At 53.9% G+C, this 25,226-nt stretch overlaps 3 protein-coding genes across 4 annotated transcripts; 2 read left to right on the top strand and 1 right to left on the bottom strand.

Annotated features, from left to right (window-relative positions):
* The first annotated feature begins 547 nt into the window (after nucleotides 1–547).
* RASL10B (RAS like family 10 member B) lies at nucleotides 548–11,279 on the top strand. Of its 2 annotated transcripts, none has more exons than XM_039885945.1 (4): nucleotides 548–779; nucleotides 3,525–3,887; nucleotides 7,888–8,012; nucleotides 8,774–11,279. In XM_039885945.1, exons 2-4 carry the CDS (start codon nucleotides 3,672–3,674, stop codon nucleotides 9,042–9,044), a joined length of 612 nt encoding a protein of 203 aa, XP_039741879.1. In that variant the 5' UTR covers nucleotides 548–779; nucleotides 3,525–3,671; the 3' UTR covers nucleotides 9,045–11,279. The 2 variants fall into 2 exon arrangements, with proteins under 2 accessions (XP_039741879.1, XP_039741880.1); XM_039885946.1 differs by lacking the exon at nucleotides 548–779 and adding an exon at nucleotides 948–2,175.
* GAS2L2 (growth arrest specific 2 like 2) lies at nucleotides 11,261–20,322 on the bottom strand. The gene is made up of 6 exons (XM_039885939.1): nucleotides 19,186–20,322; nucleotides 17,451–17,692; nucleotides 16,433–16,540; nucleotides 15,217–15,313; nucleotides 14,349–14,598; nucleotides 11,261–13,822 (listed from the first exon to the last, which is right to left on the bottom strand). The coding sequence occupies exons 1-6, from the start codon at nucleotides 19,568–19,570 to the stop codon at nucleotides 12,268–12,270; spliced, it is 2,637 nt and encodes an 878-aa protein (XP_039741873.1). The 5' UTR covers nucleotides 19,571–20,322; the 3' UTR covers nucleotides 11,261–12,267.
* On the top strand, nucleotides 20,006–24,875 carry CUNH17orf50 (chromosome unknown C17orf50 homolog; the record flags this gene model as incomplete). Its single annotated transcript, XM_039886515.1, has 4 exons — nucleotides 20,006–20,075; nucleotides 23,616–23,928; nucleotides 24,002–24,165; nucleotides 24,542–24,875. Coding segments are annotated over 4 exons (582 nt in total), but the record flags the coding sequence as incomplete, so codon positions are not given.
* Nucleotides 24,876–25,226: the final 351 nt, after the last annotated feature.

Here is a 25,226-nt window from a genome sequence, read left to right as displayed (position 1 = left end):
TCAGCCTCAGCTGTCTCATCTGTAAAAGGGGAGTAACATTGTACATCAGAGAATTGTAAGGATGAAACTGAGGATGCAGGCAAAGCTCAAAGTTCATCTGGCACGTGGGGTATGCTCAATAAATGTTAGCTCTTGATGATGAATAACACTGATAACGAATGTTTTAGAATAAATACACACGTGATTCTGCTCTCAACTCCCGGCATCGCCCAGTCTTGAGAGGAGAGGAGAGCAATAGTCTTAGGGTGTGGAGGTCATTCATTGGCAGGAGATAGCTTTGTTCCGAGCTGGTCTGTCCCAAGAGTGAAGAAAAAGGCATTAGGTGCTCTCTAGTCCTTTTCTCTCAAACCTCCAGGTTAGAGTTAAAAATATCGCAGGGAGAGTCCGGAGGCAGGTGAAGATCGCAGCTAGGTTTTAAAGAAGAACTAAACTTGTCAAGGGCCGTCCAAGTGAAGGTGTCAGGCTCAGGGACCCAGCGGAATGCCAGCCGAGCACCCCCCCACCCCCGCCCCGCCCCGCGCTCCCTCCTCCTCCTCCTTCCTTCCAGCGCCAGCGGGCGGCGCGCTCCGGAGGGAGAGCAGGGGCTGGAAGTGCCTACCCCCTCGGCGCACGCACCTGCCCCCCGTGCCTGCCTCTGAACCCGCCCCGACTGGGCAGCCAGGGGCGCCCCCGCCTTCCTCCCCCCGGGCCGGGGAGCCGGGGGGCAGCGCCGGAGCCCGGGGGGAGCGCGGCCCCGCCGGCCGGTCGGCCAGGGCTGGGGGCGGCTAGGACGGCCCAGGGTAAGCATTGACAGGGGGGGACGCGGGCGGGGCCGGGCTGGGTCGGGCCGGGGGCGGCTCGGGGGAGGTGAGGGGGGAACGGCCGGGGCGACAAGGACCAGGGCGAGGAGGGAGGAGGGGGCCGGCAGGCTGGCGGGGGAAGCCGCTCGAGGCGGCCACGTGAGAGCTGGAGCAGGGTTGAAGGTGGTGGGGGTTGCCTGCTAGATGCTGGAGGGGAGAGCAGGCTGGGCTCCGGCATCTCCCCCGCCCCCCCAACTCCTACCAATCAGGTCATGGGGAGCCCAGCATCCTTCGACGCCCCCACCCACTCACTCCCACATGAACGTGGTGGGGACAAACAGCTGGCAGACGTGTGACTTGGTGCACGGGACTAAAAGGACCCACCCTTAGTCTGGGGCAGGGACTCAGGTGTCCAGGCCAAGGAGTGGGGAAAATAAACTGGCTTTGGCCCCTGTGTGTGTCCCCCAGTCTCTTGCCTGGGCGCTGTCTGCAGACTCACTGCAGAGCGCAGGCCTTGGGGAGGGACTGCTCAGGGGCTGGGCCCTGCTTCTCCAAACAGCCCCCTTTCACCCTCACCCATCCAGGACATTGCCTGGGAAGAGGGAGGGGATACCGGTCACCTCTAAGTCATGGACAGGGCCACGCTTGGGCCTGGTGAGTTCCAGGAGGCTAGCCCCAGCCTAGGGGCCTCTTTTGCACAGCTCCCTGGCTCCAGCACTGTGCCTCGCTTTTATTTCCCTGTTGTTCTCCAAAAAGGACTGGTTTCTGGGCAGGGAGTTTAGTGTCCAGGAGAATATGCTGGTAGGATACATCCTAGATATATATTTCTAAGTTGCCACACCCAGAGGGAGGCAGGGGACTCATCTTTGATTCCTTGCCCTCTCTCTTCCTCCCCTAGAATGCCCCCCTCCCCACCTGCTTGTGCTGGTTATATAATTAACCCAGTTGAGGCTCTCTGCCAAGCTGACAAGTGTCCAGGGATGCCCGAGGGGCTGAGGGCCTGGAGGGATTTATGGGGAAGAGAGACTGGTACTTCTCTCAGTTGGGAGCTCATATAAGTAGATAAGCACCTGTTGAGGAAAGGACACTGCATAGCTCAACCGGCTATATGGTCTTCATTTCCCCAGGTCTCTGTTTTTTGGCTTTTGTTTTTACCTTCAGTAAAATGGGGAGAAGACACACACACACACAACATGTGAGCAACAGTGGATAGTGATCCATCCCAGGATTGCTAAGATGTCTCATTGCGATCATGAAAAACCGTAGATGAAGGAAGGGCTCCCGCACGTAACAATGGCCACTCTTTATTGAACACCTGCTCTGTGCCAGGCACTGGGTTTTACTTGCACAACCTTACCACAGCCTGTGAATTTTGTTGCCTGAGGTCACACTTGAGGTGAGTGACAGAGCCAGGAATCCAACCCTGGTGGGTTTCACTCCAAATCCTGCCCTTTATTTGCTATGCTGTCTATATATGTACCTGGTGGATTGGGTCCTCTGAACCAGGACAGACTGAGGGACATTCTGTGAACTGCGCATATATGGAAAGAACATGCATCCACACAGGAAACATACATACAGGCTGCAAAGCATGGCCCTCTTGGAATCCAGCAAACTCATCTGCCTTGGACCCATTTAGCAGGCACTGGCGTCACCCTTCCCGGGATAGTTCCCCAGACAGGTCTCAGTACTAGCCTCCCTGGTCACCATCTCCAACAGAAGAAGAAGAGGCACCTAGCTAAGAGACTTATGTAGGTTATCTCCAAAGTAGGGGCTATTGACCCTACTTTAACATATATGCAGAGCACAGCTCAGATTGGGCAGGTGGGAAAATACTCAAGCTCTAAAGTCACTGAAACTGAGCAAGCAAGGAGCTAATGAGTCCATAGCAAGGTCCAACTCTAGCAGCCCTTTCCTGGCTGCTAGCACACCTGCTGTGTGCCAGGCCCTCTGAACCCCGGGAGTTTGCCAGAGTACCAGCCCTTTGCCAGTCAGCATTCACCAGCTAGAATCACTAAACTTCGTACTGTGACATCGTAGAAGAGTAGCTGCCATTCCCAGCTGTGTGACTGGGTATACTTCTCATTTGGAGTCTTCTCCCTAAAGTGGGAACACCTATTCTAGCCCTTAAGGATGTTGTATTCACTGAGGATAACCTGTGCTAACAGAGCAAGTGCTCAACAACAAGTGTTGCCCTCCAGAGCCAGGCAGTCATTTAGGCCAGGGGTTCTCGATGAGGGCATGTGGGGTCATCAGGGTGATGAGAGGCTGCTGCTGCTGCTGGCAGATACCTCCTGGCAGCCGGGAATGTAAAAATCTCCTGTTCAGTTCCCTCCACAAAATGCCAGGAATGCCATCACCGAGACACACTGGCCTAGTCTCACCCCGGAGGACGAAGAGACCCAAACTCCGAGGAGTCACTGGCTTGTCCCAGGCTCTGGGGGGAAGCTGGGCTCTAGTGCTCTTTCCACTCTGCTCTGCAGCCTGCCTCAGTCAGCCAAGAGTCAGGTCATAATACAAGTCAGGAGAGATTGATTCCCGCTAGTGCGAGGGCAGGAAAAAATGGAGAAGCAAGGATGGAGAGGCTTTCAGTAGATGAGACGGGGGTTTGGGCATTCCGAGAGGGGAAGGGAAGGCATTCCGAGAGGCAGTAACGGCTTCAGCAAAGGCCCTGCCCGAGGTGGAAAAGTGCAGGACGTGCCCAGGGCAAAGCCGGCCCACTAAGTCCACCTCTTGTCCCCACAGTCCAGGTGGAGGCCGCAGAGGGCCCAGGGCGAGCAGGGGCAGCAATGGTTGGTCCTGACGGTGGCTGAGCCCCCAGCCCCTGGAATATGCAGCCCGGGGGAGCCCCAGGCAGCGGCGAGGACGCGGTGGCGGCGCGGGAGGGGAGGCATGGTCTCCACCTACCGGGTGGCCGTGCTGGGGGCGCGAGGCGTGGGGAAGAGTGCCATCGTGCGCCAGTTCCTGTACAACGAGTTCAGCGAGGTCTGCGTGCCCACCACCGCCCGCCGCCTCTACCTACCTGCCGTCGTTATGAACGGCCACGTGCACGACCTCCAGATCCTCGACTTCCCGCCCATCAGCGCCTTCCCTGTCAACACACTGCAGGTAGGAGGGTCCACAGGGACAGCGGGGCGGGGCGTGGGGCAATGGAGAGGTGTGGAAGAGGCTGGACTCCAGCCCTCTCCAGGCTCTGACCCTGTTGCCAGGCCTCCACCACTGGCTTTGAGAGCTCTGCGCTGCACCATGGCCCAGACCAAGAATCCATTCATTTGTGCACTAGTTAATTCAACGAATATTTGATGAGTGTTTAATTTGTGCCAGGCCTTGTGGTGGGCACTGGGGTAGAATGATATGTAGAAGGGACAGCAGAAGAAAATGTCAGGACCTGGGAAAAGTGTGTTCTCAGAGATAGGTCTCTTGTCCAAAAGCCTTTTCTCTTAAGTGACGCTCTGTCCCTGATTTCAGGACTGGCCCACTGGGCACCCTTCCTGTGTCAGATTCAGATGCTCCCAGTGCCCTGGCTTACAGTGCTCCTTCCCCAAGCCTGCAGGACCAGGTCCTCCTTCTTCTCTCTAACTCTGGCTTGGGAGGGGGTGGGTGCAGGGGGAAGCTGAGCCCTAAGACACGTTTGCTCGCTGAAGGCAGCCCCTAACCAGTGTGCAGAGGTTTCGCCCAGAAGGATAGGCAGAGTGGTGGAGGTAGGAAGGCAAGGGCCACAGCTTGGTCAGTAGTAATTGTGCAAATACAGCAACCTCTCAGGCAGGGCTAGGGCTGGTGGCTGGCGAGGGGCTCAGGCTCAGCACTGTCTCAGCAACCCCTGGGCAGGAGGGCCTTGGCCTAGCCTCAGAGACACTTGTTTCTTCCAACTCAGGTCAGCACCAAAGACGAAACCGTGATTCACACATCTACGCCTTGAAAACAGTGAGGTCAGGGCAGTGGGTCTGAGGGTCAGGGTCTTCTAATTCCCATCCAAAGGAGATTTTAACAGTAGCCTGAACAGATACACAGATCTTGATCCAGTCCTGCATTTTGTGTATTTTGAGCTTTGTGTGTTTTTCACATTTTGTCGTGTATTTATTTTTAGTTTTAATTTAATTTCAGTTTCAGCATAGGTAACAATAGAAAAGTTCAAACGTGGTAAAAAGGTACACCCAGAGGAATCTCAGTCTTACCCTGATTCTTGCCCCACTCTCTATAGCCATTCTCATTTTTTTAAACTCATACTTCCAGTGTTTCTTTAAACAAATAAAATGTATTTTTATTCCACTCCTTTTCTTCCATTAAAAAAAAATAATAAAATGTTCTATACCTTGTTTTTTTGACTGAACATTATAACTTGGAGATCTTTCCATGTCAGTATCTAGTTGTCTTCATTCTTTTCCCACAAATGTGCTGCATTCTGCTGGGGAGACGTACTATGGAGTCCCCTCTTATTGGACAAGTGGGTTGTTTCCAGTCTTTTACTGTTTCAAATAATGCCACAATGAGTAGCCTTGTACGTAGTCTTTTTGTAAAAAGAGAACCATATCTGTGGGATGGATTTCTGGAAATGACATTGCTTATATCAAAGCGCAGATGCAACCGGAGTTTGGAAGGTGTCAGAATCCCCTCCCCTTCTATAAAGCGGCACATTTTGTGCTCTTGCGAGCAGTGCACATGAGCGCCTGTTTCCCCACAGCCTTGCCGTTAGAGTGTATTGTCAAACTTTAGGATTTTTGACAATCTGATAGATGATATATGATAGTCTCGGTGTAGTTTTTATTCGCATCTCTGATCATAAGTGAGGCCGAGAGCATCTTTTTATATGTTTAAGGGCCTTTGTATTTTTTTTCTGACAGTTATTAATGACCTATGCCTATCTTTCTATTGGATTGTTGACCTTTTCTTCTTGATTGACCCTGAGTTTTGGATTCCCAAGGACATCTAAGACTTCACTCCTGAAGCACAGATAAGAGAGTTTGAGCAGAAAAGCCCTAAGAGGGGACCCAGGAAGTCTCAAAGATCAAATATAAAACAAAAGAATCTTGATAGCACCATCTGAAAGTAAAAATACATTATTTCCCAATGCCAGGTGAAACCCAGACCAGGAGAGTAGGGTTTCCTGGGTCAGAGGCTCAGTCGTTCCTTCTGCAGACCCCTCTCCTATCAAAGAAGGAAGCTGAGCTTAGAAGGTGTATGCAACCCACCAAAGGAATGAGCAGCAAATGCATGGTTGAGACCCAGGAGGCTAAACCTCCCTCAGCTCCTCTGTCCTTGGAACTAGACTCAGTTTTCATTGCTCCTTCTTTGTCTTGACACAGCCCCAAGATAGTCCTTTACAATCTGGGACCCTGCACAGAACAAGCTGGAAGGAAAGCTGAGTTTTCTTGCTTCCTCCTTTCAATCATGGGCAAAGGGACAAGCCAGCCAACCGGGAGCCTTCCTCCTCTTCCTTTTTGAAGCCCCCGGAGAGGAGTTGGTGGGAGGCAGCCTAGAGGCCCCCTTGAGATGGCATGTTGTGGGAAACGTGGGGCTGTCACCCTTGAAGGTTGGCAGTCATTCCCTCTCCACAGCACAGAGCTGGAAGAGGGTGGGAGCCTCTCTGTCTGTTTCCCCATCCCTCCCACTTCCCACTGATCTCTACTCCTTGTGTGTGATGGGGCAGGAACCATATACACATGTGAGTCCCAAGGAGGTTACTGTGTCCAGCGAAATGGAATCTTCCCTGGCCTGAGAAGCCAGTTAATGGTTTCCTACAGTTTTAGATATGTCCTCAGCATCTTCCCCCTGCACCAAAGTTAAAACTCAGCACAAAGAAAAGATGCCACATCATCTCCCTGGGGGAAATCCACTGCAGCAGCTTCTAAGCCTTTGAGTTGGGAAGTGCTTTTCTGGCGTCAGACTTAACTCTCTACCACTGCCACCGAAGTCTTTTCCCTTTTGTTCCTTCTCTGAGGTGGAGAACCAGCTGTAGTCCTCCTTCATGCCCGGTCCCTGCCCTGGCTCAACTCACAAGCTGGCAAAGGAGACATGCTTACACCTCCTGCTCATCTTTTGACCTGGTCCCTCAAGAGAAGACCCTGGTTCCCCTTGTTCTTGAAGGCCTCTGCCTCCCCCAACTTCAGGGACCCACTTCTTTCCACACACTGGCTGCCTTCAAATGCTCTTGCAGTTACCATCTGCTGGCAAGTTAATTAGCTAATTAATTCTTAAGGAACCTTCTCTTTAGTGCATTCAGCCTTTCCAGGGGTCTATTCATCTTTAGCTACAGCTAAAGAATTTGCCACAAGCATTCAGGTAGTTCCATTTCCCTGGAGCTGTCCTGGGGCCCTGTTCTACTTCAGCCCCCATTTTGCATCCAGTTTCAGTCTTTTTCTCCTCAAGCCTTCTCTTTCTCAACCCTAGGGCAGGGTGGAACATACAGAAGGGGCACATCAGGTAGCAGTCTAAGGGCAGTGTTACAGGCAGGAGTCTTAGTGATCTCAGCATAGACCAGGTGGGGTTCAGAACCATGGAGAGCTCACCAGGTTAGGAAGGACAGTTAAGGAGCCTGCTAGGAGCCAACCCAATGCAAGGAGAACGTATGTAAAAATGAGGCAGGTCTGACTCTGGCCCTCTCAAGAGCTCACAGCAGAAGTGGGGAGCTGGTGATGGAAACAGCTCTAACCAAGGTATAATCACAGGAGATGAAGGGAATAGTCCCCTGCTTGCAGGAAGGCCTCTTGGAGGAGGAGGCATTTGAACTGAGTCTTGTAAGATAGGATTTCAACAGGTCTAGGCTTTTAGAGGCACTTAATATATGTACTCGAACAAAGATATATAGGATGGATGGATTGGGGGACAAAACGAGCCAAGGAAGATATCATCTCTAGATGTGCACAGGACAGTGCAATGGCCCTGGAGGTCAGACAGTGTGATCTGCCCTATCCTGGCTTGGGGATGGGGAAGCCACAGCACTGAGCTCCTCCATTTTGCCCTGGACTTGGCCTCCTGGGAATGGGTGGGTGTGAAAGACTTGGGTTGCAGTGGCAGGGGAGTGTGCTGCTAGTCTATGGCTGGAGGTGGCTGGAGGCAAAGGGAGCCCTTACGGCTGCTCTGACCTTGGCACTGACTGGGGTTGTTGCAGGAGTGGGCAGATGCCTGCTGCAGGGGACTCCGGAGTGTCCACGCCTACATCCTGGTCTACGACATCTGCTGCTTTGACAGCTTTGAGTACGTCAAGACCATCCGCCAGCAGATCCTAGAGACAAGGTGAGGGCCTGGGATACAGTCCATTGCCACCTCAGTGGATGTCCCAGTGCTAGCTAGTTCCCATGAAAAGGGTGCAGTGGGGGGATACAGATAAGTACCCTCTGGTTCTCCCACATACACTCAAACACGCATACACAACATTTTTCTGTCCCCATTTCTGTTAACTAATTTTAGGACCTATGAGGTGGCTAAGTCTAGTACATTGGTTAAGAGCAGGGTTTCCGAGAACAAGACTGTCAAGGCTACTCAGCTGCATGACTTTATTTTGTTTATTATTATTATTATTTTTAATCCCCACCCCCACCCCCGACCTATCGATGGATGCCGTCTCCCCTTAAGAACTGGATCTCTGAAGGCGGGCATTTCCTCCCACACGCTTGTGCTGGCTGTGCACCCAGGGCCTGGCTCACCCAGGGCCTGGCTCGCCCAGGGTATGGGCGGTGGCTCTGCTGGGGCTGGAGCCCAGGACCTTCTGGGACCTTCTGCGTGTAAAGCAGACGTGCTAACCACTACTCTGTGGAACCACCCCTGCATGACTTTGGACCAGTAAATGTGTAAGCCTCAGGTTCTTCTATAAAATGGAGATAACAATAGTACCCACCTTTTGGATCATGCGGATTAGAGACTATACCTCTAGAGTTTAGCGCTGCAACTGAACAGACGTATGTTAGTACTATTATTGACCAGGCACAACCTGCCGTCATTGAAGTCCAGTGATTGCGAGACTGGCAGAGTTCTGAGATTCCCACCTCACTCCACAGGGTGATCGGCACCTCGGAGACGCCCATCATCATCGTGGGCAATAAGCGGGATCTGCAGCGCGGACGCGTGATCCCACGCTGGAACGTGTCACACCTGGTGCGCAAAACCTGGAAGTGTGGCTACGTGGAGTGCTCGGCCAAGTACAACTGGCATATCCTGCTGCTCTTCAGCGAGCTGCTCAAGAGTGTTGGCTGCGCCCGCTGCAAGCACGTGCACGCCGCCCTGCGCTTCCAGGGCGCGCTGCGCCGCAACCGCTGCGCCATCATGTGACACGCGCCCGCTCCGCCCGCCCTGCCCGCCCCAAGGGCTGGCTGCAGCCCCGAAGGCCCCCAACGGCTTTCCCACAGGACTGCGGGGCTTGAGCCGGGAGCGGCAGCAATATAACTCTGATGGTCCGGGCTTGAAACGTCCCCGCAGCCACCCACCTACGTGAGAGGCAGAGGGCTAGAGGGAGCCTCCCCATAAATGCCCATTCCGCCCCTGTCTCCTGCATCTGTCTTCCTGGGACGGCCGCCTTTTAGTGCTGTAGTTAGTGCAGTACCCGGCCCGGCCCCAAGAGGCGCCATAGCCTTTTGGGATTGGGGGTGAGCGTGAGGAATGGAGGGTGGGGGTGGGGAGGTGCTGCCTTGGCTGGGCCCCACCCATCTTCTCCGGAGTGTGTCTGTCATTGCGCCATGTCTTCCTTTCCCTTGTCCATATGTCTGCCCACCTGTCTGTAGGTCCTTAGCTGTCTTTTCCACCCTCAGGTCCCCCTCCCTGCCCCTAGCTCCGTTCACAGGGCTCTCATTTCGTCCATCCCCTTGTCGGAAATCCAGGCAGCTTCTTTGTGAGGCCAGCCTTCTGACTGTCAGCACCACCGGCACAGGACAGAGAGATGCGGGTGGCCCAAGGACCACAATTGGGTCCAAGGGTTGAGGTCCCAGATCTGTCAGGGGGAGAAGGCTGAGGTCTCCCTACTCCAGGGAGACCTCCCCACCCAGCAGCCCCTAGAGACACAACAACCTACCTTCCAGCCTTAACTAGATGGTCCGTCCCTGCCGGGTGCCCCTCACCCCCTTCCTGACCCCGAAGCCAGATCACCCCCTGGGTTAAAACTTTTTTTCTTGACAGTGTGGAAAGGGAGTCCCCCAAATTTATATATTTATTTCCATGATGCCAGGTTCCATCCCTCTATTCCTTCCTGCATTGGGTGGTCTGGCAGACTGGGAGATACTGGTTTTGAGAAGCTGTGGTGAGCAGGCTGTTTTCCGGGGTGGAGGTCGGGGGGTCAGGTTGTGCCAATGAAGAGACTCTCTCCCCATTCCACCCCAATATGATGCTCCAGACTCTGCCTGCTCGAAACTCAGATTATCCTGATTGGTCTGGGGGAAGGGTAGAGCCAGAAAAAGAATTATGGGGACCCCTGTGCTTGGGGAAGATATGCCCACATCCCCACCCCCAGATGGATGCCCTCAGGATCTATGCCTCTTTGTCTCCAAACCAGTTGACCCTATACCCTGACTCACTCCACCCCATTTTCTCCGGCTACCTGGCCGGATTTCTACCTCTCGTCACTGGAGCTGATCACTGTCAGTTTTGTACCGATTTAGAAATAACAAAAATAATGAAGCACCGGGAGCCGCCTAAGGAATTCTTGGAGGACTTGGACGGCAAAAGAAATGCTGTATGTCCCCTGCCCCCTGGCCGAGTCCTCCTTGAGGCTGAGCCCTCAGCCCTGGTCTAGTAAGAGGAGAGCAAGGTCCCTTGTCAGAAGAGGGGCAGATAGAACAACCCAGCCTCGACCTAGCCGAGCTGCATTGTATAGACCAGGTAATCAGGTGGCCCAGAGCAGTGATGGAGAGGAGTCTGGGGGAGGGGTTGTGGGTGAGGAGTTTATTGTCCAGATCGAGTGAGAGAAAAGCTATGAATCCCCCAGCTGATTCCCTCTCCACCCACCAGGGTAGCTCAGCCCTACAGTGACTGCCCTGACCTTGGGCAGTACAGTATTCCTGGGTTATAGTCCCTGCTGTGCTGCATGACTTTGGGCAAGTAACCTGCCTGCCCTCTCTGAGCCTCCCTCTGAAACAGAGGAGGTGGCTCCCCTTCCCCACACTGTGGTTGGGAGGGTAAGGAAGAGGGCCTTCCCCCTTCATCCCCTGCATCCTGCTCCCTGGGTCACCAAGGGGACAGGGTCAGGGATGGCAGCATCTCACCTGCCCCATCGCCATCACCACCCCCTCCAGCTCTGAGGCACCTGAGGTGGGGGTAGGGGACCCAGGCCTCTGGCTGCCCCTGTGGGAGCCATAGGAATGTATTGCCTGGCTGGCCCTCCTCACCCCCTCCGCTTCACCCCAGGTCTTTGATTTCTATTTTCTCCACCCCGATTCTGAGTCTCCGTCCTCCTCCCTGCCTCCCCCCACCCACCCAGGGTTTCCCACCACAGGGTCTGGAAGTGTGTGTGACACCCATTGCGCTGTGATCGGAAGTCAGATTAAAAATCAGGGAGTGTTTTCCCTCGTTTCTGTACCACAGTGTCGGCTCAGTTCCTACAGTGGGAGGGAAGGGGCTTCCTACAGGGTCTGCTGAGCTCTGCCAGGTAAGGAGGGTGGGGGTGATGAGGTGGCCGAGTCCCAAAACCCAAGTAAACCAGAAGAACTAAGGGGAAGAGTTTGGGACTCAACTCCCCACCTACCCTTGAACCCTCCCACTGATCAAAACCATCCAGAGGGGAAGCATGACATCTCTCTCTGCCACTCTCTCAAGCAAACTTTCATAACTGGACTCAATCCCTGCTTCTGCTTGTTTTTGTCCCTGTTGCTGCTGAGCCTCTGTGGCCCCTCTGTCATAACTTCATGGGTGTAGATGTGTTAACACTCTCATCCATCCCTCTTGACTCTGATCTTAGTTCCCAAACCCCAGAGCAAAGCTTTGAAGTCCGGCAGGAAACTTGTGTAGGGTGGCCCTTTGTCCCTGTCCATGGTGCTGATGCACCAGCTGCTTCCAGGAGAAACAGGCGCTCTGGGAAAGGTCTGCTGAACCTCAGGAGAGGAAGACTCCTTTACCCCCAGCTCCAACCCTTCGTTTCCTTCCCCTCCCACTGTTTGAGGCTCCGTCTTCCTGCACCACCACAGTGCTACAGAGAGGGACTCAAGAGCTGGGGGCTCAAGGACAGACCCACATGTGTTTAATAAATAATAAAGAGTTGTGGGAATGGTGGGCATAGCCAGAGGACAGGAGTTTGGGGAGCTGAAGTTGGAGAGGGTGATAAGATATAGGGTGTCCCCACAACTCCTATCCTAACTCGAGTAGGAATGGGAGTGATGGGTTGCCCCTTTGCTCAATCAGGTAGAATGAGTCTATATTTGTCTTCTGACCCATCCTGGTCAAGACCCTGAATTGAGGAGAGGAACCTTTTCTTCTGTTTCTGCAGATGCGATTCCAATGGATACATGGGTATTTTTTTCACTTCACCCCCCTACCACATCCACAGGCTTCAGGGGTGAGAAGCCACTCCTCAGACCCAGGACTCTTCCTCAGGTGAGGGTGGAACTTGACCAAGCTGCTGAAGCCCCAGGCCCTCCGAAGGCTGAGAGCTGCTCTCTAGTGGGGCCGCTGGCTCTTTCCTCTCCTTTCCTTCCTCCTCCTCCCCTGCCCAGGCTCTGTCCACCCGGGCTGCCTCCCCTCCCTTGCTACCCAGCACTGTTGCTCTCGCCAGCCTACCCCTAGTGGGCACCCTGGCTGGACCCAGGCAGAGGTAGGCCAGGGGCTTAGGGATTCTTGAAGGCTGTTTCTCGGGCCTATGGTCTCTCCGGGGCCGAATTCTGGGCCTCAGCTTCAGCTTGTAGATCGATGGTACTCTCTGGGGCTTCCGGAGTGTTCTCTTGCCCTTGCCCAGACATGCCTTGGCTTTGTCAAAATTGGGGTTGAAGGGCGATGGTGTGGAGTCCTCCAGGCTGGCAGACACAGTAGAGGCTGAGCAGTCCTGCCCTCCTTGAGCTGGGACCCTCCTTATCCTGATGCCCTTGGAACTCAGGCTTGCCTTTGTCCATGGTCCACTCTCTCTGGCTCCCAGTTTCTCTTTTGGGCTTCCTGGGCCTTCAGGAACAGCCAGCTTAGGGGAGCCTGTAGAGGCTGCCTTCCAGGCTCCCAGGTCCACTTTAATGAGGGGTGGCGGGCCCTGAACCAGTTCTTGGATGACTTGGTCATAAAGACCCCCAGGCTCAGGCCACTGCCCACCCAGGCTGGGGACATAGACTCCACTACGAGGGGTGACTCCAGACCTTGGGCTCTGGGAATGAGCAGCCCCCACCTTTAGCAGCTTCACATTGGCCAAAAGCTCCTCCTCAAGGCTATGGTAGGATTGCTCCTTGGTCCCTTCCAGGGGTAGGGGAATGTACCTTTCCTCCTGGTCTTGTGGGCCCGGGTCCAGGGACTCTCCAGCCTCTGCTGTCACCCAGATATCTAGCTTCTGGTCTCCTTGCCTCCCTCCCACAGAGCAGTTCTCAAGTCTAGACCCAGCCAGGCTCCCAGTGATGGCCCTTAGTGGGGTGGAGCTTCTTCCCTGTTCTGTTGTGGGACCTCCACTTGCAGTACGTGGAAAACTTCTTCCTGGAGTTGGGGGTTGGGCAGGGGACCGCCAGACAGGGATTTTGGTGAGTCCTTTCACAGGGGATGGAGAACAAACAGATGCTGGCTCCCTGAACTGGGAGGAAGCGCCCTCAGCTTCACCCCGGGGTGGCTGCCTGGGGCCCATGGGCTTGGCTAAGCTGGAGTAGTGAGGCAGGGGAGATGGTCCTCTTGCTGGTGTCCCTTTGGCAGTGGCCTCAGGAGCTCGGAGTCTCTGAGGAGTGGGGGCCCTGGCATGGGTTCCCTGGCGGTCTGTCTCCTCATGAAGCCAAGGTGTAGGAATCCTTCCCCTGGGAAGTTCAGGGGGGTGTCTGTCCTCTCTCTTCCCTGAGGACATGCACTGTGGGTCTTGGCCTCTATATCTAGGTAAAGATTGTGGACTGGGTGGGCTGTCCCCAGCTGGCAGCTGCCTCTGAGATGGGGTGAGTGGCTTCTCCTGGCACCTGAAAGAGAGAATCATAAGGCTGGTAGAGTCATCTAACCCAGTCCCTGGCTCTGGGAAAAGATAGCTTTCCCCAGACAGAACTCGAAGGGGTCCAGACTTCATGCTGAAGGAAACAGATGCTCCCTCTCTCTCTCTCTCTCTCTGCACCTGCCCAAGAGTCTTCCTTATGGAAGGTACTTGTTAAATTTATTCTCCCTCATTCACTGTGTAGGGTTACTGCAAATCCCACAACTACAGGTCACCAGTCTTGGGTGACAGGGGGTCTTAGTGTCTGCTTTACCATGAAATGGAAGAAGGACCTTGGGTAAGTCTGTTCCCTTTATGAGATTCAGCCTCCTCCTCATCTGTGAAATGGGAGGGCATATGAAGTATGTAACTAGATGATCCCAAAGGTACTGGATGCTTTTTCGGTTCTGAACACCTGAGGCCTTGCTGGGGTAGAGGCACTGCTGAGAGACCGCTCCCTTTGTCTTGAGTGTGGACTCCAACGAAGAAAGAGCCCCTTCCCTGTCCCTCCCCTGTACCTCAGGAATGTTGCTGTCTCTCTGAGCACCCCTGCCCCTGCTCCCAATTCACTGCAGGGTCTGGAGGAGGAGGTGGGGGGCTTCAGCTTTCTGCCTGAAGAGGTATATGTCTTCCAGTCCACAGGGAACAGTGGGCTCTGGGAGCGGCTGATGGTCATCGTAGGCTGTAGCTGCGAGGGCTCATCCTGCACCCTCACTTCATGCTGCACCGGTGGAACTGGGGTCTTCAGGGAGCTGCCTACCTTGTGTGCTACCAAAACAGCCCCCCAGAGAGAAGAGAACGAAAGGGTTAAATTCCTGCTGATGGTTCCTCTCCCCCAGCTGTCCCAGTCTCCACATTCCACACTACAGACAATGGTACTTACAGTGACAGTGACAGCACTGGTGCCAGAATTTTCTTATAGGGGTTTAGGGGATGAAGTCTGGTCAGAGGACTCAACTGGGGTGCTGGTGGTGGGGAATGACTTGTTTAAAACTGTGTTTGTATTGCAAATCCACATCTTTTACTTAGATTGCATGCTTATTTGGGTGGCGTGAGGTACTGATGGAGAGTACTGGAGGACTAAAGATCCCTTCAAGTCATGTTTGGTGCCACCACGGTAGATATCAGCAGACCTAAGTCCTGCCAAGAAGCACGCTGACCAAATGCTGATTCTCTGTGTGTTTGGCGTCATCTTGTGACTATAATTGGTATTGCATCATAGCTCCTCTGCTTTCCTTCTAGGGCTGAGCGGGTACCACATGGTACTTTCTATAGTATCTTCCTTTCTCCATCCTCTCCCCCCACCCTTTCCCCTGGAGATCAGACCGACCTTCCCCTTCCAGCCCCCGGCCCAGAGCATAGGGAGGGGACTCTCAAGAGACTCACAGAGGGATGTGCACCGGCATGGATCGTGTTTGTCCAGATAATGGCCAAGTGTGTCCCAGCCACCCCCCACACGCACCATCACATGGTTCCGGAGGACCTGCAAGGGCCAAGGGTAAGGTTGATGGAAGAGTGGAGGGTGTCCCCTATTCCTAGACCAGCCTGCAGGCTTCCAGCATGCACTCCCATCCATGTACACACGCACATGCAAATGCTCCCTTTCACACGTGTGTAGTTGGGAGTGTGCATATTTTGCAGCCTGACTGTCCTCCATGACTGGCATCAGATAACACATGTTGTCATGGGTGGAAGCCAGGCTGACAAACAGAAAGTTGCCCCACAATGAAACAGGGGATCTCACAAGCATTGCGTAGTCTGGCCCTAGAACCCTCTGTTTTCTCTCTCCACTGTAATAGGGTTTGCCCCTGCAAATGCTTGTATCAGAAATGGGGTCCTGGCTTTGCCTTGGTGTGTGTGTGTCAAAGAAGTCGAAGGAAACTTAGCCCCACTCCACTCTGGGTCACAGCCTCTCCAGGATTCTATTTCCTCAGTCGAAAAGTGAGGCCACAGTTCCTTGCCCCAGCCTACTTCACAGGGCTTTTGGCTTAGGGTCTGGGTCAGGGTTCAGGGAGCTGGCTACCCCTAGGTTTGGCCTGTGCCCAAGGTAAAGGCTCGGCCATGCCCCTGAGCTGTTATCTACACTGCCGGGTACATACTGTTTCTGGTGAGGAACAGTCAGATATGAGGGGTGGGGAAGTTGAGGTAGACACATTTCAGACCTCTACTACTGTTCACTCTGCAGAATGTACCAAGCCAGGCATATGAATTATGGGGTCTGTGTGGCTGGGCCACACCCTGAACACAAACATGGAACTGTCAGGCACTTTGCTTTGACCAAGCCTGTGGGTGAAGTGGAGGTGAAGAAAATTGAGAGTACGCTTCATAACCTACTCCTGCCTGGGGACCCCTCTGGACTAGGCTAAGGTGGAGGTGAAGGGGTGGTGGTTCTGGCTGCCCTAATGGGAAGAGGGGATTGACTTGCCAACTTTGTCAGGGATCTTCTGGAATTATCCAAGGGAGGGAAAGCAAGTCCCAAGGCCTGACAAGTTGAGGTGAATGGTGATAGCCTGCCCTTGCTGTCAGGCCTGGGCAAGGTCCCATGGAAGGAAATCCTATTCTGCTGATTCTGGGGTCCCTCCACCATCCTCCTGGGACTTACCCGGATAAAGATAAGGGTGTTGGAGTCCCCTACACGGTACTTCCCCTCAGACACCTTGACCATGGAGAACTGAACTGGGCACGTGCAGTGGCTCACGAGATTCTGAACCTGTGAAGAGTAAGCAATGGGCTGAGCCCTCCCTCTGCACAAGTGCCCAGCTTACCCCTCCACACACACTAGGTCAAGCCCAATGAGGGGCCTGCCTGCCCGCCAGAGCCAGCCCGAGACTTCTGCTGAGATCAGGGTTAGGGGCTGAGAAGCGAGTGGAGAAGACTTTTAATGCCAGTGAGAACAAGGCCTTGAGTGGTCACCTGTGATCCAGTGCCCTCAAGGTTAGGCTGACTGAGGTGGTAGGGTGTAATGATGAAGAAGGCGCACCTTGGCATCTGACGGGCTCGGGTCAGAACCTGCCTCCACTGTGTCACAGGCCTTAGCAAATTAAGAAACCTCTCTGAGCGCAATTCCTCGGTGGTAAATATGGGGCTAATCACAGTAAGGGCTAACTCCTATGACAAGCCCCCTCTGTGCCAGACACTGTCCTGAGCACTTTGCGCTTTAACATTTAATATGCATGTCGGCCATAGAAGGTACGGTTACTATCCCCGTGCTACAGATAGAGGAACCAAGGCACAGAGAGGTTAAATAATTTGACCAAAGTCACACAGCTGCGAAGCGGTGGAACTCAGACTTGATCCAAAGTGTCAGAGATGGCGCCAGAGTCTGTGTTCTTAAAAACTGTTCCACCAGGGGTTAAATGAGAGAGGTGCAGAGTGATGGATTTATAATAAAAACATAGTAAGTGGCTTAACCATTACTATATGTGATTAGCGCTGAGGCTCAAATTGGGACATGACTCAAAGGCACGTAGTGGATTAATGTCAGGGTGGGGACTGGAGTTCAAAGGGGACAAGAAAGGGAAGGGGAGAGGGGAGAGAGGTGGGAGAGGAGGGAGTGGCAAAAGAAAGCGGGGCGACGGGGTGGCGGGAGTGGGCTTAGGGGTGTGTCCAGAGCCCCGCACCATCTGGTCCAGGTTGCGGAAGTGGCAGGGCCGGCGCACGGGGGGCGCAGGTGGCGGTGGGTCCGGCGGGGGCAGGGCCAGTTCCTGCCGCAACTCCTCGTCGATTTCCTCCTCCAGCTGCACCAGAGTGGGCGCCGCAACTCCGAAGCGCCAGGCTCGGCGGCCCACCTCCAGCAAGCACAGCACCACGTTCTTCACGTTCTTGCGCAGCACCAAGTCCTCGGTCTCAAACATCAGCACCTCTGTCAAAGGGACGGGAAAGGGGGAGAGGGAGGGGTAGGCAGCCTGAACCCCCTGCTGACCTTTCCGGAGCCAAGCGGGTGTGAAAGTCCTGGCGGCTATCCCTGGACTGAGGTGGCAGGCATGGAGGGAGGTCTGGGTCTGAGGATCCCAAGCCAAGCCAGCCCCTAGGAAGGGTCTGAGTAGAATTGCTCATGCACTGAGTGCAGACAAGATGGCCTGTCTAACAGGAGAGCTCATGGGGGTGGGAAGAGGTGACATAGCCAAGCAAAAGAACCTGGGGCCTAGTTACCCGCCTGAGTGAAAGAGGGGTTAGCTCCACCTTGCCATTCTCCCCACTCAGTTGCCAGGACAGACTAGGAGGGAGAAGCAGTTTGTCCTGCTTCTGGACCACCCCTCCCATCTCCAGTATCCACCAAGCATCTCAAACTTCAACCCCCCCCCCCACTCCTGCCAACCTCCCCCACTCAGCTATAACCAGGCAGGGGTGAGTACAAGCTCTTGGGCCAGACTCCTAGCATTGGAACTCTGACTGTCCCACCCACCAGCTGTGTGACCTTGGGCTAGTCCCTGAGCCTCAGGGATGGAATCTGTTTCATGGTGTTGTGAGGATAGTGGTTAATATTTGCAGACAACTCTAGCATGTGGTAAGTGCTCTATAAAACACTGGATTTGATCCACCCTCCAGTCCTGCCCCTCGCTGCCTTGCCACCAGCCAGTAGCCACGCCTGACCTTCCCTCTGTCTCACCCCCACTGCCTTGGGAATGGAAGATGTCGCAATATCCGCTGCTGGGTCCGAGGCCAATGAGATGAAGGATCCTGACATGTCGCTCCCCTGAGTCACAAGCCCCAGCACGACTAGCCCTTCCTGAATGTCCACTGCCTCCTCCCTATCCTTCTTGTACCCACCCTAGGCCTATGCCCTCACCAGCTCCAGCTTCTAGTTATCCCAAAACAGTGCCTTTTCTGTGCCTTCGTCTCTGCCTAGAATTCCCTTTCTCCTGAAAGTTTCTTTATTCCACAAGTCTCAATTCAAACCACCTTCTATGTGGTTTCTCCCCTGCCTCCTCACATTCCACCTTATCAGGTGGCTGTTTCCTCCCCTGGCTTCCCAACACACACACCTCTCTTTTGAGCTTTTATCACTTAGGCTATAATTTATGTAGCTACTCATCCGTCTCCCTTCCTAGATCATGAACTCCTTGGATACTGGGTCTCAGTGCTCTGGGCCCTCAGTACCCAGCATGGTGCTTGACACAAAGGAGATAGGTATTCAATATGTGTTTGTTGAATGAATGAATCATTCAATCAACACATTTCTTTTTTTGAGGATTTACTATGAGATGGGAAAACTGAGGCATAAAAAGGGATGAGCTGGCCCAAGGCAAATCTGGAAGGAGGACATCAGTTTTTGACCCCCAATGCAGCCTGGGCCTCAGAGAGGAGGTGGACACCCTGCAAAGTAAGGGTCTGGAGGGGGTCCAGTGTGGGTACCTTGGATGCCCATCTCCTTGCGACACCACTGGATGAAGTTGGAGACATTGTCCCGGGCCTGGAAGGTGCCCGGCTGGGCGGCCCCGTTGCAGGAAACCCCAGCCCGAGGCATGGGAATCCTTTCGGCTCTGGCAGGTGCCTCAGCCAGGAAAGCCAGGGCGGCCTCGGTGATGGTGTTGGCATGCCGGCACAGCACCAGGCCCGTCTCCAGTCCCTGCAGGAAGTTGGCCGCGTTGATGTCCAGCCCATAGAGATCCCGAAGCCACTCAGCCAGGTCCTCCTTCATGGCTTCCAGGTACTGTTCGCTGGATTTAAAGGGCCGGATGCTGCGCAACGGAGGCCCCAGATTCTCAGGCCTCCTCCCACGTCCCCCAGATTGGGACATGGCTCAACTTTCAATAAGGAAGGAGGTGGGCACCTGTTCTCTCCTGCTGCTGCTTCTTGGCTGGTTCTCCCTGACTCTGGGTTTCCCGTCTATCCTCTGAGAGCCTAGGACTGCCGGCTCTGCTACTTGCCACAGGCTTTAGCCGCTGCCACCAGACCGGCCTGGTCCCCATCCCCCCACATTCCTCAGTCCCTGCCAAAACTTTTCCTACTTGGTGGCCCCGCAGCGACCTCACTCTCCAGCTGCCAGTCTGCTCAGAGTTTGCCGCTTTTCAGGAAGGATGGAGGTGAGGACCCTCCTCTCTCCCCCCAGGGCTGGATGGGTCAGGCTAGCTGCCTCTCACCCCCTACCGCTGGCAGTGGAGCCTGGAGTGGCTGTGGGCCTCTCCACTCTGCTTTCCTCTCTCCTTGGAGACAGCAGCTGCTATAAACACTCCTTGTTAACCCTTCTTGGAAGACGAAGACTGCCCTGCCAGAGCCTGCCCTGGAGGCGATAGAACAGGGAGGTGAGGCTGAGCAGGATGGGAGCTTCTAGGGAATGGTGGGGGGTGGGGAGCAGGGCCAGGGGGTGTTGTGCCCACAGCCTTTGGTGAGCACTGTAGAATGGGGATGAAATAGATCCGGCAATAGAATCCAAAGACTTGAGTTTAGCTTTGTACCATTTGCTAAATCCCTCTGTGATCTTTGTATCCTACCTACCCTCTCTGTGCCTTAGTTTCCTCAACTGTAAAATGGGAATAATAATATCTACCTCTCTGGAGTGTTGTGAGGAATAAAGGAATAATGTATGTGGAAAGTATCAGACCGTCAAGACAAGGTGGATCCCGGCTTTCAGTTATTCTCCCAGCAGCCCTGTCTAGGCTCCATGATCCCCACTTTCTTTGGAGAACCTTCTCCATCCCTAAATCTAACTAGGCGATTCCTCTAGAGGTACAGTTGCAGTACCTCACCCCAGGGCCACAGCACTGCATTCCTTCAACAAATATTTCTTGAGTCCCGATCGTGTGCCAGGCACTAGTATAGACCCGAGGATAGAGCAATAAATGGGGCCCCTGACCTCATGCTTACATGTCAGTGGCTGCTGAATGACAGATAACAAACAAATAAATCTATAGCAAGTCAGATGGTGATAAATTCCAGGGATGTAACTAAAGGAGATGAAGGTGTGTGGAGATTTATATAAGGTGGTCAGGAAAGGCCTCACTGACGTGGAGACGTGAGAGAAGTAAGGAAGTAAGACCTGCAGGTATCTGGGGGAAAGGTTGTTGGGCAGAGGGACTAGCCAGTGCAAAAGCTCCAGGCAGGAGCATGCTTGGCATATTTCAGGAATAGCAAAGAGAGGTGGGATATGAGGCAGAGAGGAAAGAGGGTCTCAGATCATGGAGGGCTTTTCTTCACCTTTAAAAGGGAATTTTCTTTCAATGACCTTATAAAGGCATCAAGGCCGTGATTATTTTACCCATTTTATGGATGAGGAAACAAGAAAAACCGAAGTGTGTAGGAGGCCTTAGATCCTCACTTATATGATCCCCTCCATAGGGTTGAGTGAGTGTCTTCATGACACAGCAGCCGGGTTTCCCCTGAGTTAAGGCAATGAGCTGGAAGTGGTGGAGTGGGAAGGAGAGCTGAGAAAAGATACCGATAGAACAGAAAGGCGAGGAGAGAAAATAATGATACAAATAAACGTAGTGCTTTAAGGGTCAGAAAAAGTTGTACTGTAGCACTATAGCTGACTTTCAGATGAGGAGACTGAGGGTCAGAGAGATAGCATGCCGAAGGTCAGACACCTTTTCTATTTATGTGGTAGAGCTGAGATTCCAACCCAGTCTATTGGGGGCCAAAGCCTCCCTCTACTCCCCCTTAATGCCTTTTTGTGAGGGAAGGTAGGGAACACCTGGGTTTTGAGTGCTTTTGGAGGCTCAAAAGGCAGCTATTTTTGCAGTGAACCCTATGGACAGGTTAGGTTCCAGACTCCAGACCTGCCTCTTGTGATCCAATAGAGGCCCTAGAGACCAAACCAAGTTCTATTGGTTCTGGCTACTCCCTCTCATCCTAGGCTCTGATCAGGGAAAGAGGGCAGCACAGCCTTGGGAAGAATGGATAAGCACAGTGAGTGGGCTGGAGGCGAGGTGGGGCCAGAGGGACATGACCTCTTGATTCCAGGGTGGACCAACCAGCTCATCACCATGGTAACCCCAGAGTAGCAGTCCAGCCTTTTTTTGAGTACCCATCCATGTCCAAGCCCTCTCCTTTTTCTTCCATGAATATTCTTGATATCTGCTCCCCCATCTTTACCTCCTGCTGTTCGGATCTTTGTCTTCTCTGGCCACAATGACTGTAATGGCTCCTAAGTGGGTCTCCCTCTATCAGAGGAAACATCCTAAAATACAGCGAAGTTAGAAAGCTCAGCAGCTCTACATTGCTGGAAGACCATGGCTCTTGGTATTTAGTTGAGTACTGTATGGTGAGGATGAAATAGACACAGCAATAGAGTCCACAGACGTGAGTTTAGCCCTGGACTCTTTGCGAAATCTGTGATCTTCATATGCTACCAAAGCTCAGACTCTATAGCCTGGCACCCCAAATCCTAATTCCCCCTCCTCCTGAAAAGTTCCTGGCACCCCTTTCTGGTTGTGCACTAGGTCTAAGCCTTTCACAACTAAAAGGCTCCTTAATATGTTCTCCTAAATAAAAGTACAGTGGACCCTGGTTCTCCACCATTAGCCACACCAAGAACTGGTTGAATCTTTCAAGCAACTTTTCCTGAAAACTTTCCAAAACTCTTGGATGAAATTCATAGGCCCCTCTGTGACCTACCTCATCATCTTCCTGAGAGGGTTGTGAAGATGAGGGGACACAATGTATGAAGAGTTTAGAATGGTGATTGCATGCAGTTCCTGCTCAATACATGTGGGCTAGAATGCTAATTTTATTATCATTCCCCATTGTCTTCAACCTCTTTAGGTTGGGCAGGGATCAACTGCAATTTTCCTTGACTTGTCCAGGTCAAACCCCAGGAATTGTGCCTTCCCTGCCCTCCTCCCCCTTCTTTTCATTACAAGTCTAGCTCCCCAGATCCAGCAGATAGCAGGGCACACAATGGTGCTGGGCCAGTATTTGCTGGTGAGAGTGGACACCTCCCAGCAAGGCAGGCTACTTTCCATGTCAGCTCAGGAACTGCCTGCCTGCGGGGACTACTGCTTGGAGTTGTGGAGTTTGTGCCCTGAACAAAAGTTACCAGCAAGAGGGGTAAAAGGTGGCTGAAATCTATCAGGCAATTGGGGTCAAGCCTGGAAGGAGGAAGAGACACCTTTTTCTAATTGGTCTGCCCATAGGGGGCACTTTTCCCGATTGTTCTGCTCATCAGAAGAGCTTTTTGCTAATCATACCGAGGCACTGTGTGCGCACCCGCCCGCCCACCCCGCATAGGTGATGCTGGGCTTCCTTAAGGCAAGGCCAACTTTGAAGAAGGAAGTCCCATCTAAGAAAAAAAAATATATATATATATGTACATATAATGTTTACATATATATAAACAACCACCCATTAGAATTCCAACCAGCGCACTTAATGTTTATTGACAGACTACACAGAGATCAGTAATAGCCCTACAGCCGATTAGAAAGAAGGTGATGAGCCATCATTTTTTCCAGGTTCGCAACCCTCATTGCTACCTCCTGTTGATTGCTTCCCGCTCCCCAAGCCCTGGGCTGGTCGCCTTATACAGACGCGATCTCATACCTGCCTCACAACAACCCTAGGGATAGGCACTACTTTTTTCCATTTCACAGACCAGGAAATAGCTTGACAGAAGCAACGTGGCTTGCCCCGAGTCCTGAGCTAGAAAGTGCAGAAACCTGGGAAATCGGGAGCAGCCTCGCAGGCCCTCCTTCGCACGGGAAATCCTGGGCACTGTAACCCTCTCTTGGAGTCCTGCAGGCTCGCACGCACCATCTTCAGGCGCCTGACTTTTTGCGGAGTCGGGTTGCGGGCAACTGCCCCGGGGACAGTGGGCCTGCACTGACTTTCTCCCCGCCCGCCCGCAGGCGTGAAGACCCCCTTGTGGAAGAAGGAACTGGAGGAGCCCCGGGCCAGGGAGGAGGAGGCGGAGGCAGCGGAGGAGGGGTCGGAGGAGGAAGACGAGGGGAGGCCGCTGAAGGAGAGCGCAGCCGAGAGCGAGGCGGAGTGCGGGGGCGCGGAGAGCAGCGAGGGACGAGAACGCGGCTCGGTGTCCTACAGCCCGCTGCGCCAGGAGTCCAGCACCCAGCAGGTGGCGCTGCTGCGGCGCGCGGACAGCGGCTTCTGGGGCTGGCTCAGCCCCTTCGCGCTGCTCGGCGGCCTGGCGGCCCCGGTGGACAGGTGAAGGCGCGCGCCGGGGCCCTGGCAGGAGGGGATGGCGCGCTGTACTGAGCGTCCGTGTTTCCGCCCGCAGGAAGCGGATCCTTCCGGAGGAGCCGTGCGTGCTGGAGACGCGGCGGCGGCCACCACGCGGTGGGGGATGTGCACGTTGCGAGATCCTTTTCTGCAAGAAATGCAGGAACCTGCACAGCCCCCCCGCCTACGTGGAGCACTGTATTCTGGAGCACCCAGATCTAGGTGAGGTGCGGGCTTAGGGAGGGGGACCCGGTGCGCCCCCACTCACAGCCTTTGTGCTCTCCATCCTCGCCTGACTCCAAACTCCCCTCAAATTTCTATCTCCTGACGCGGAGCGCTCTCCAGCACATCCCACAGAGCTGCTCCTTCTTAAAACTGCCCTCCCGTAGCGCCCACTTAAGCAAGCAGGTCCACTGTCGATGCGGGGCTCCCACCTGTCATCTAGCGCCCACCTAATGCAGAGCCCAACCTTACCAGGAGCCCCATTCCTTCCATAGTGCCCCCAAGGGCTACCCTGCACCCTGCAGCACCCAGTGCCTACTGCCCACCTGACTCGTGTCCCCTGGCACAGCCTCACATTCATCTCTGGGTATTTCAGGTCCTTTTAGCCAGCTGGGCAGAGGCATCGCCTAGAGGAAATAACCTCCAGGTTTCCTTACTCCCCTGAGAAACCTGCCCCCCTTCCTCAAATCATTCAATAAAGCCTCTAAGCAAAATGTCAGTGCCTTTAGGTGGGGGCAGGGTGGCTCTGGGAAGGGTGATGAAATTGACCCTCCTTCCCCTCCCCAGAGGTTCAAGCCAGAGGGAAAAGGGCAGGCCAAGAGCCTCCTCCCTCTGCTCCTCCTCCCCCAGGACAGGGTGGAACAAAGCACTTGCATCTAAGGCAGTCAAAGGCCATTCTCCCCACTTCGCAGAGGAAAAAAAAAACAACAAAAAAAAAACCCAAAAACAATGGCACAGAGCCAGGAATGCCCTGGGGAGCTGAGGGCTTAGCCTTGCCAGACCATTCTTTTCTTCCCCTGGAAGCCTGGTCTGGCTGAGGTCAATGAGTGCACAAATGAGGCACTGGCAGGTGTGTAGAGCGGGGAGGACTAGAGAACCAGATGCTAAAACGCTGAGACTGGCTGAGGCAGAAGACAGGGTGGCTGGGGAAGCTGGTTCTTTCTCCAGAAATCCCAGCTATTCTTGGCCAGCCAGCAGGAGCTTCTGGAATGCTGTGTGTGTGGCCTGGAGAATGGGGCCACTGTGAGCACAAGGCCTCCCCCAGACTGCAGAGCCCCCAG

Source organism: Pteropus medius, unplaced genomic scaffold (genome assembly GCF_902729225.1).
Source record: "Pteropus medius unplaced genomic scaffold, Ma_sr-lr_union100, whole genome shotgun sequence".
Classification (NCBI taxonomy): Eukaryota; Metazoa; Chordata; class Mammalia; order Chiroptera; family Pteropodidae; genus Pteropus; species Pteropus medius.
Note: the sequence above shows the minus strand (reverse complement) of the source record. Positions and strands in the feature narration are given on the sequence as shown.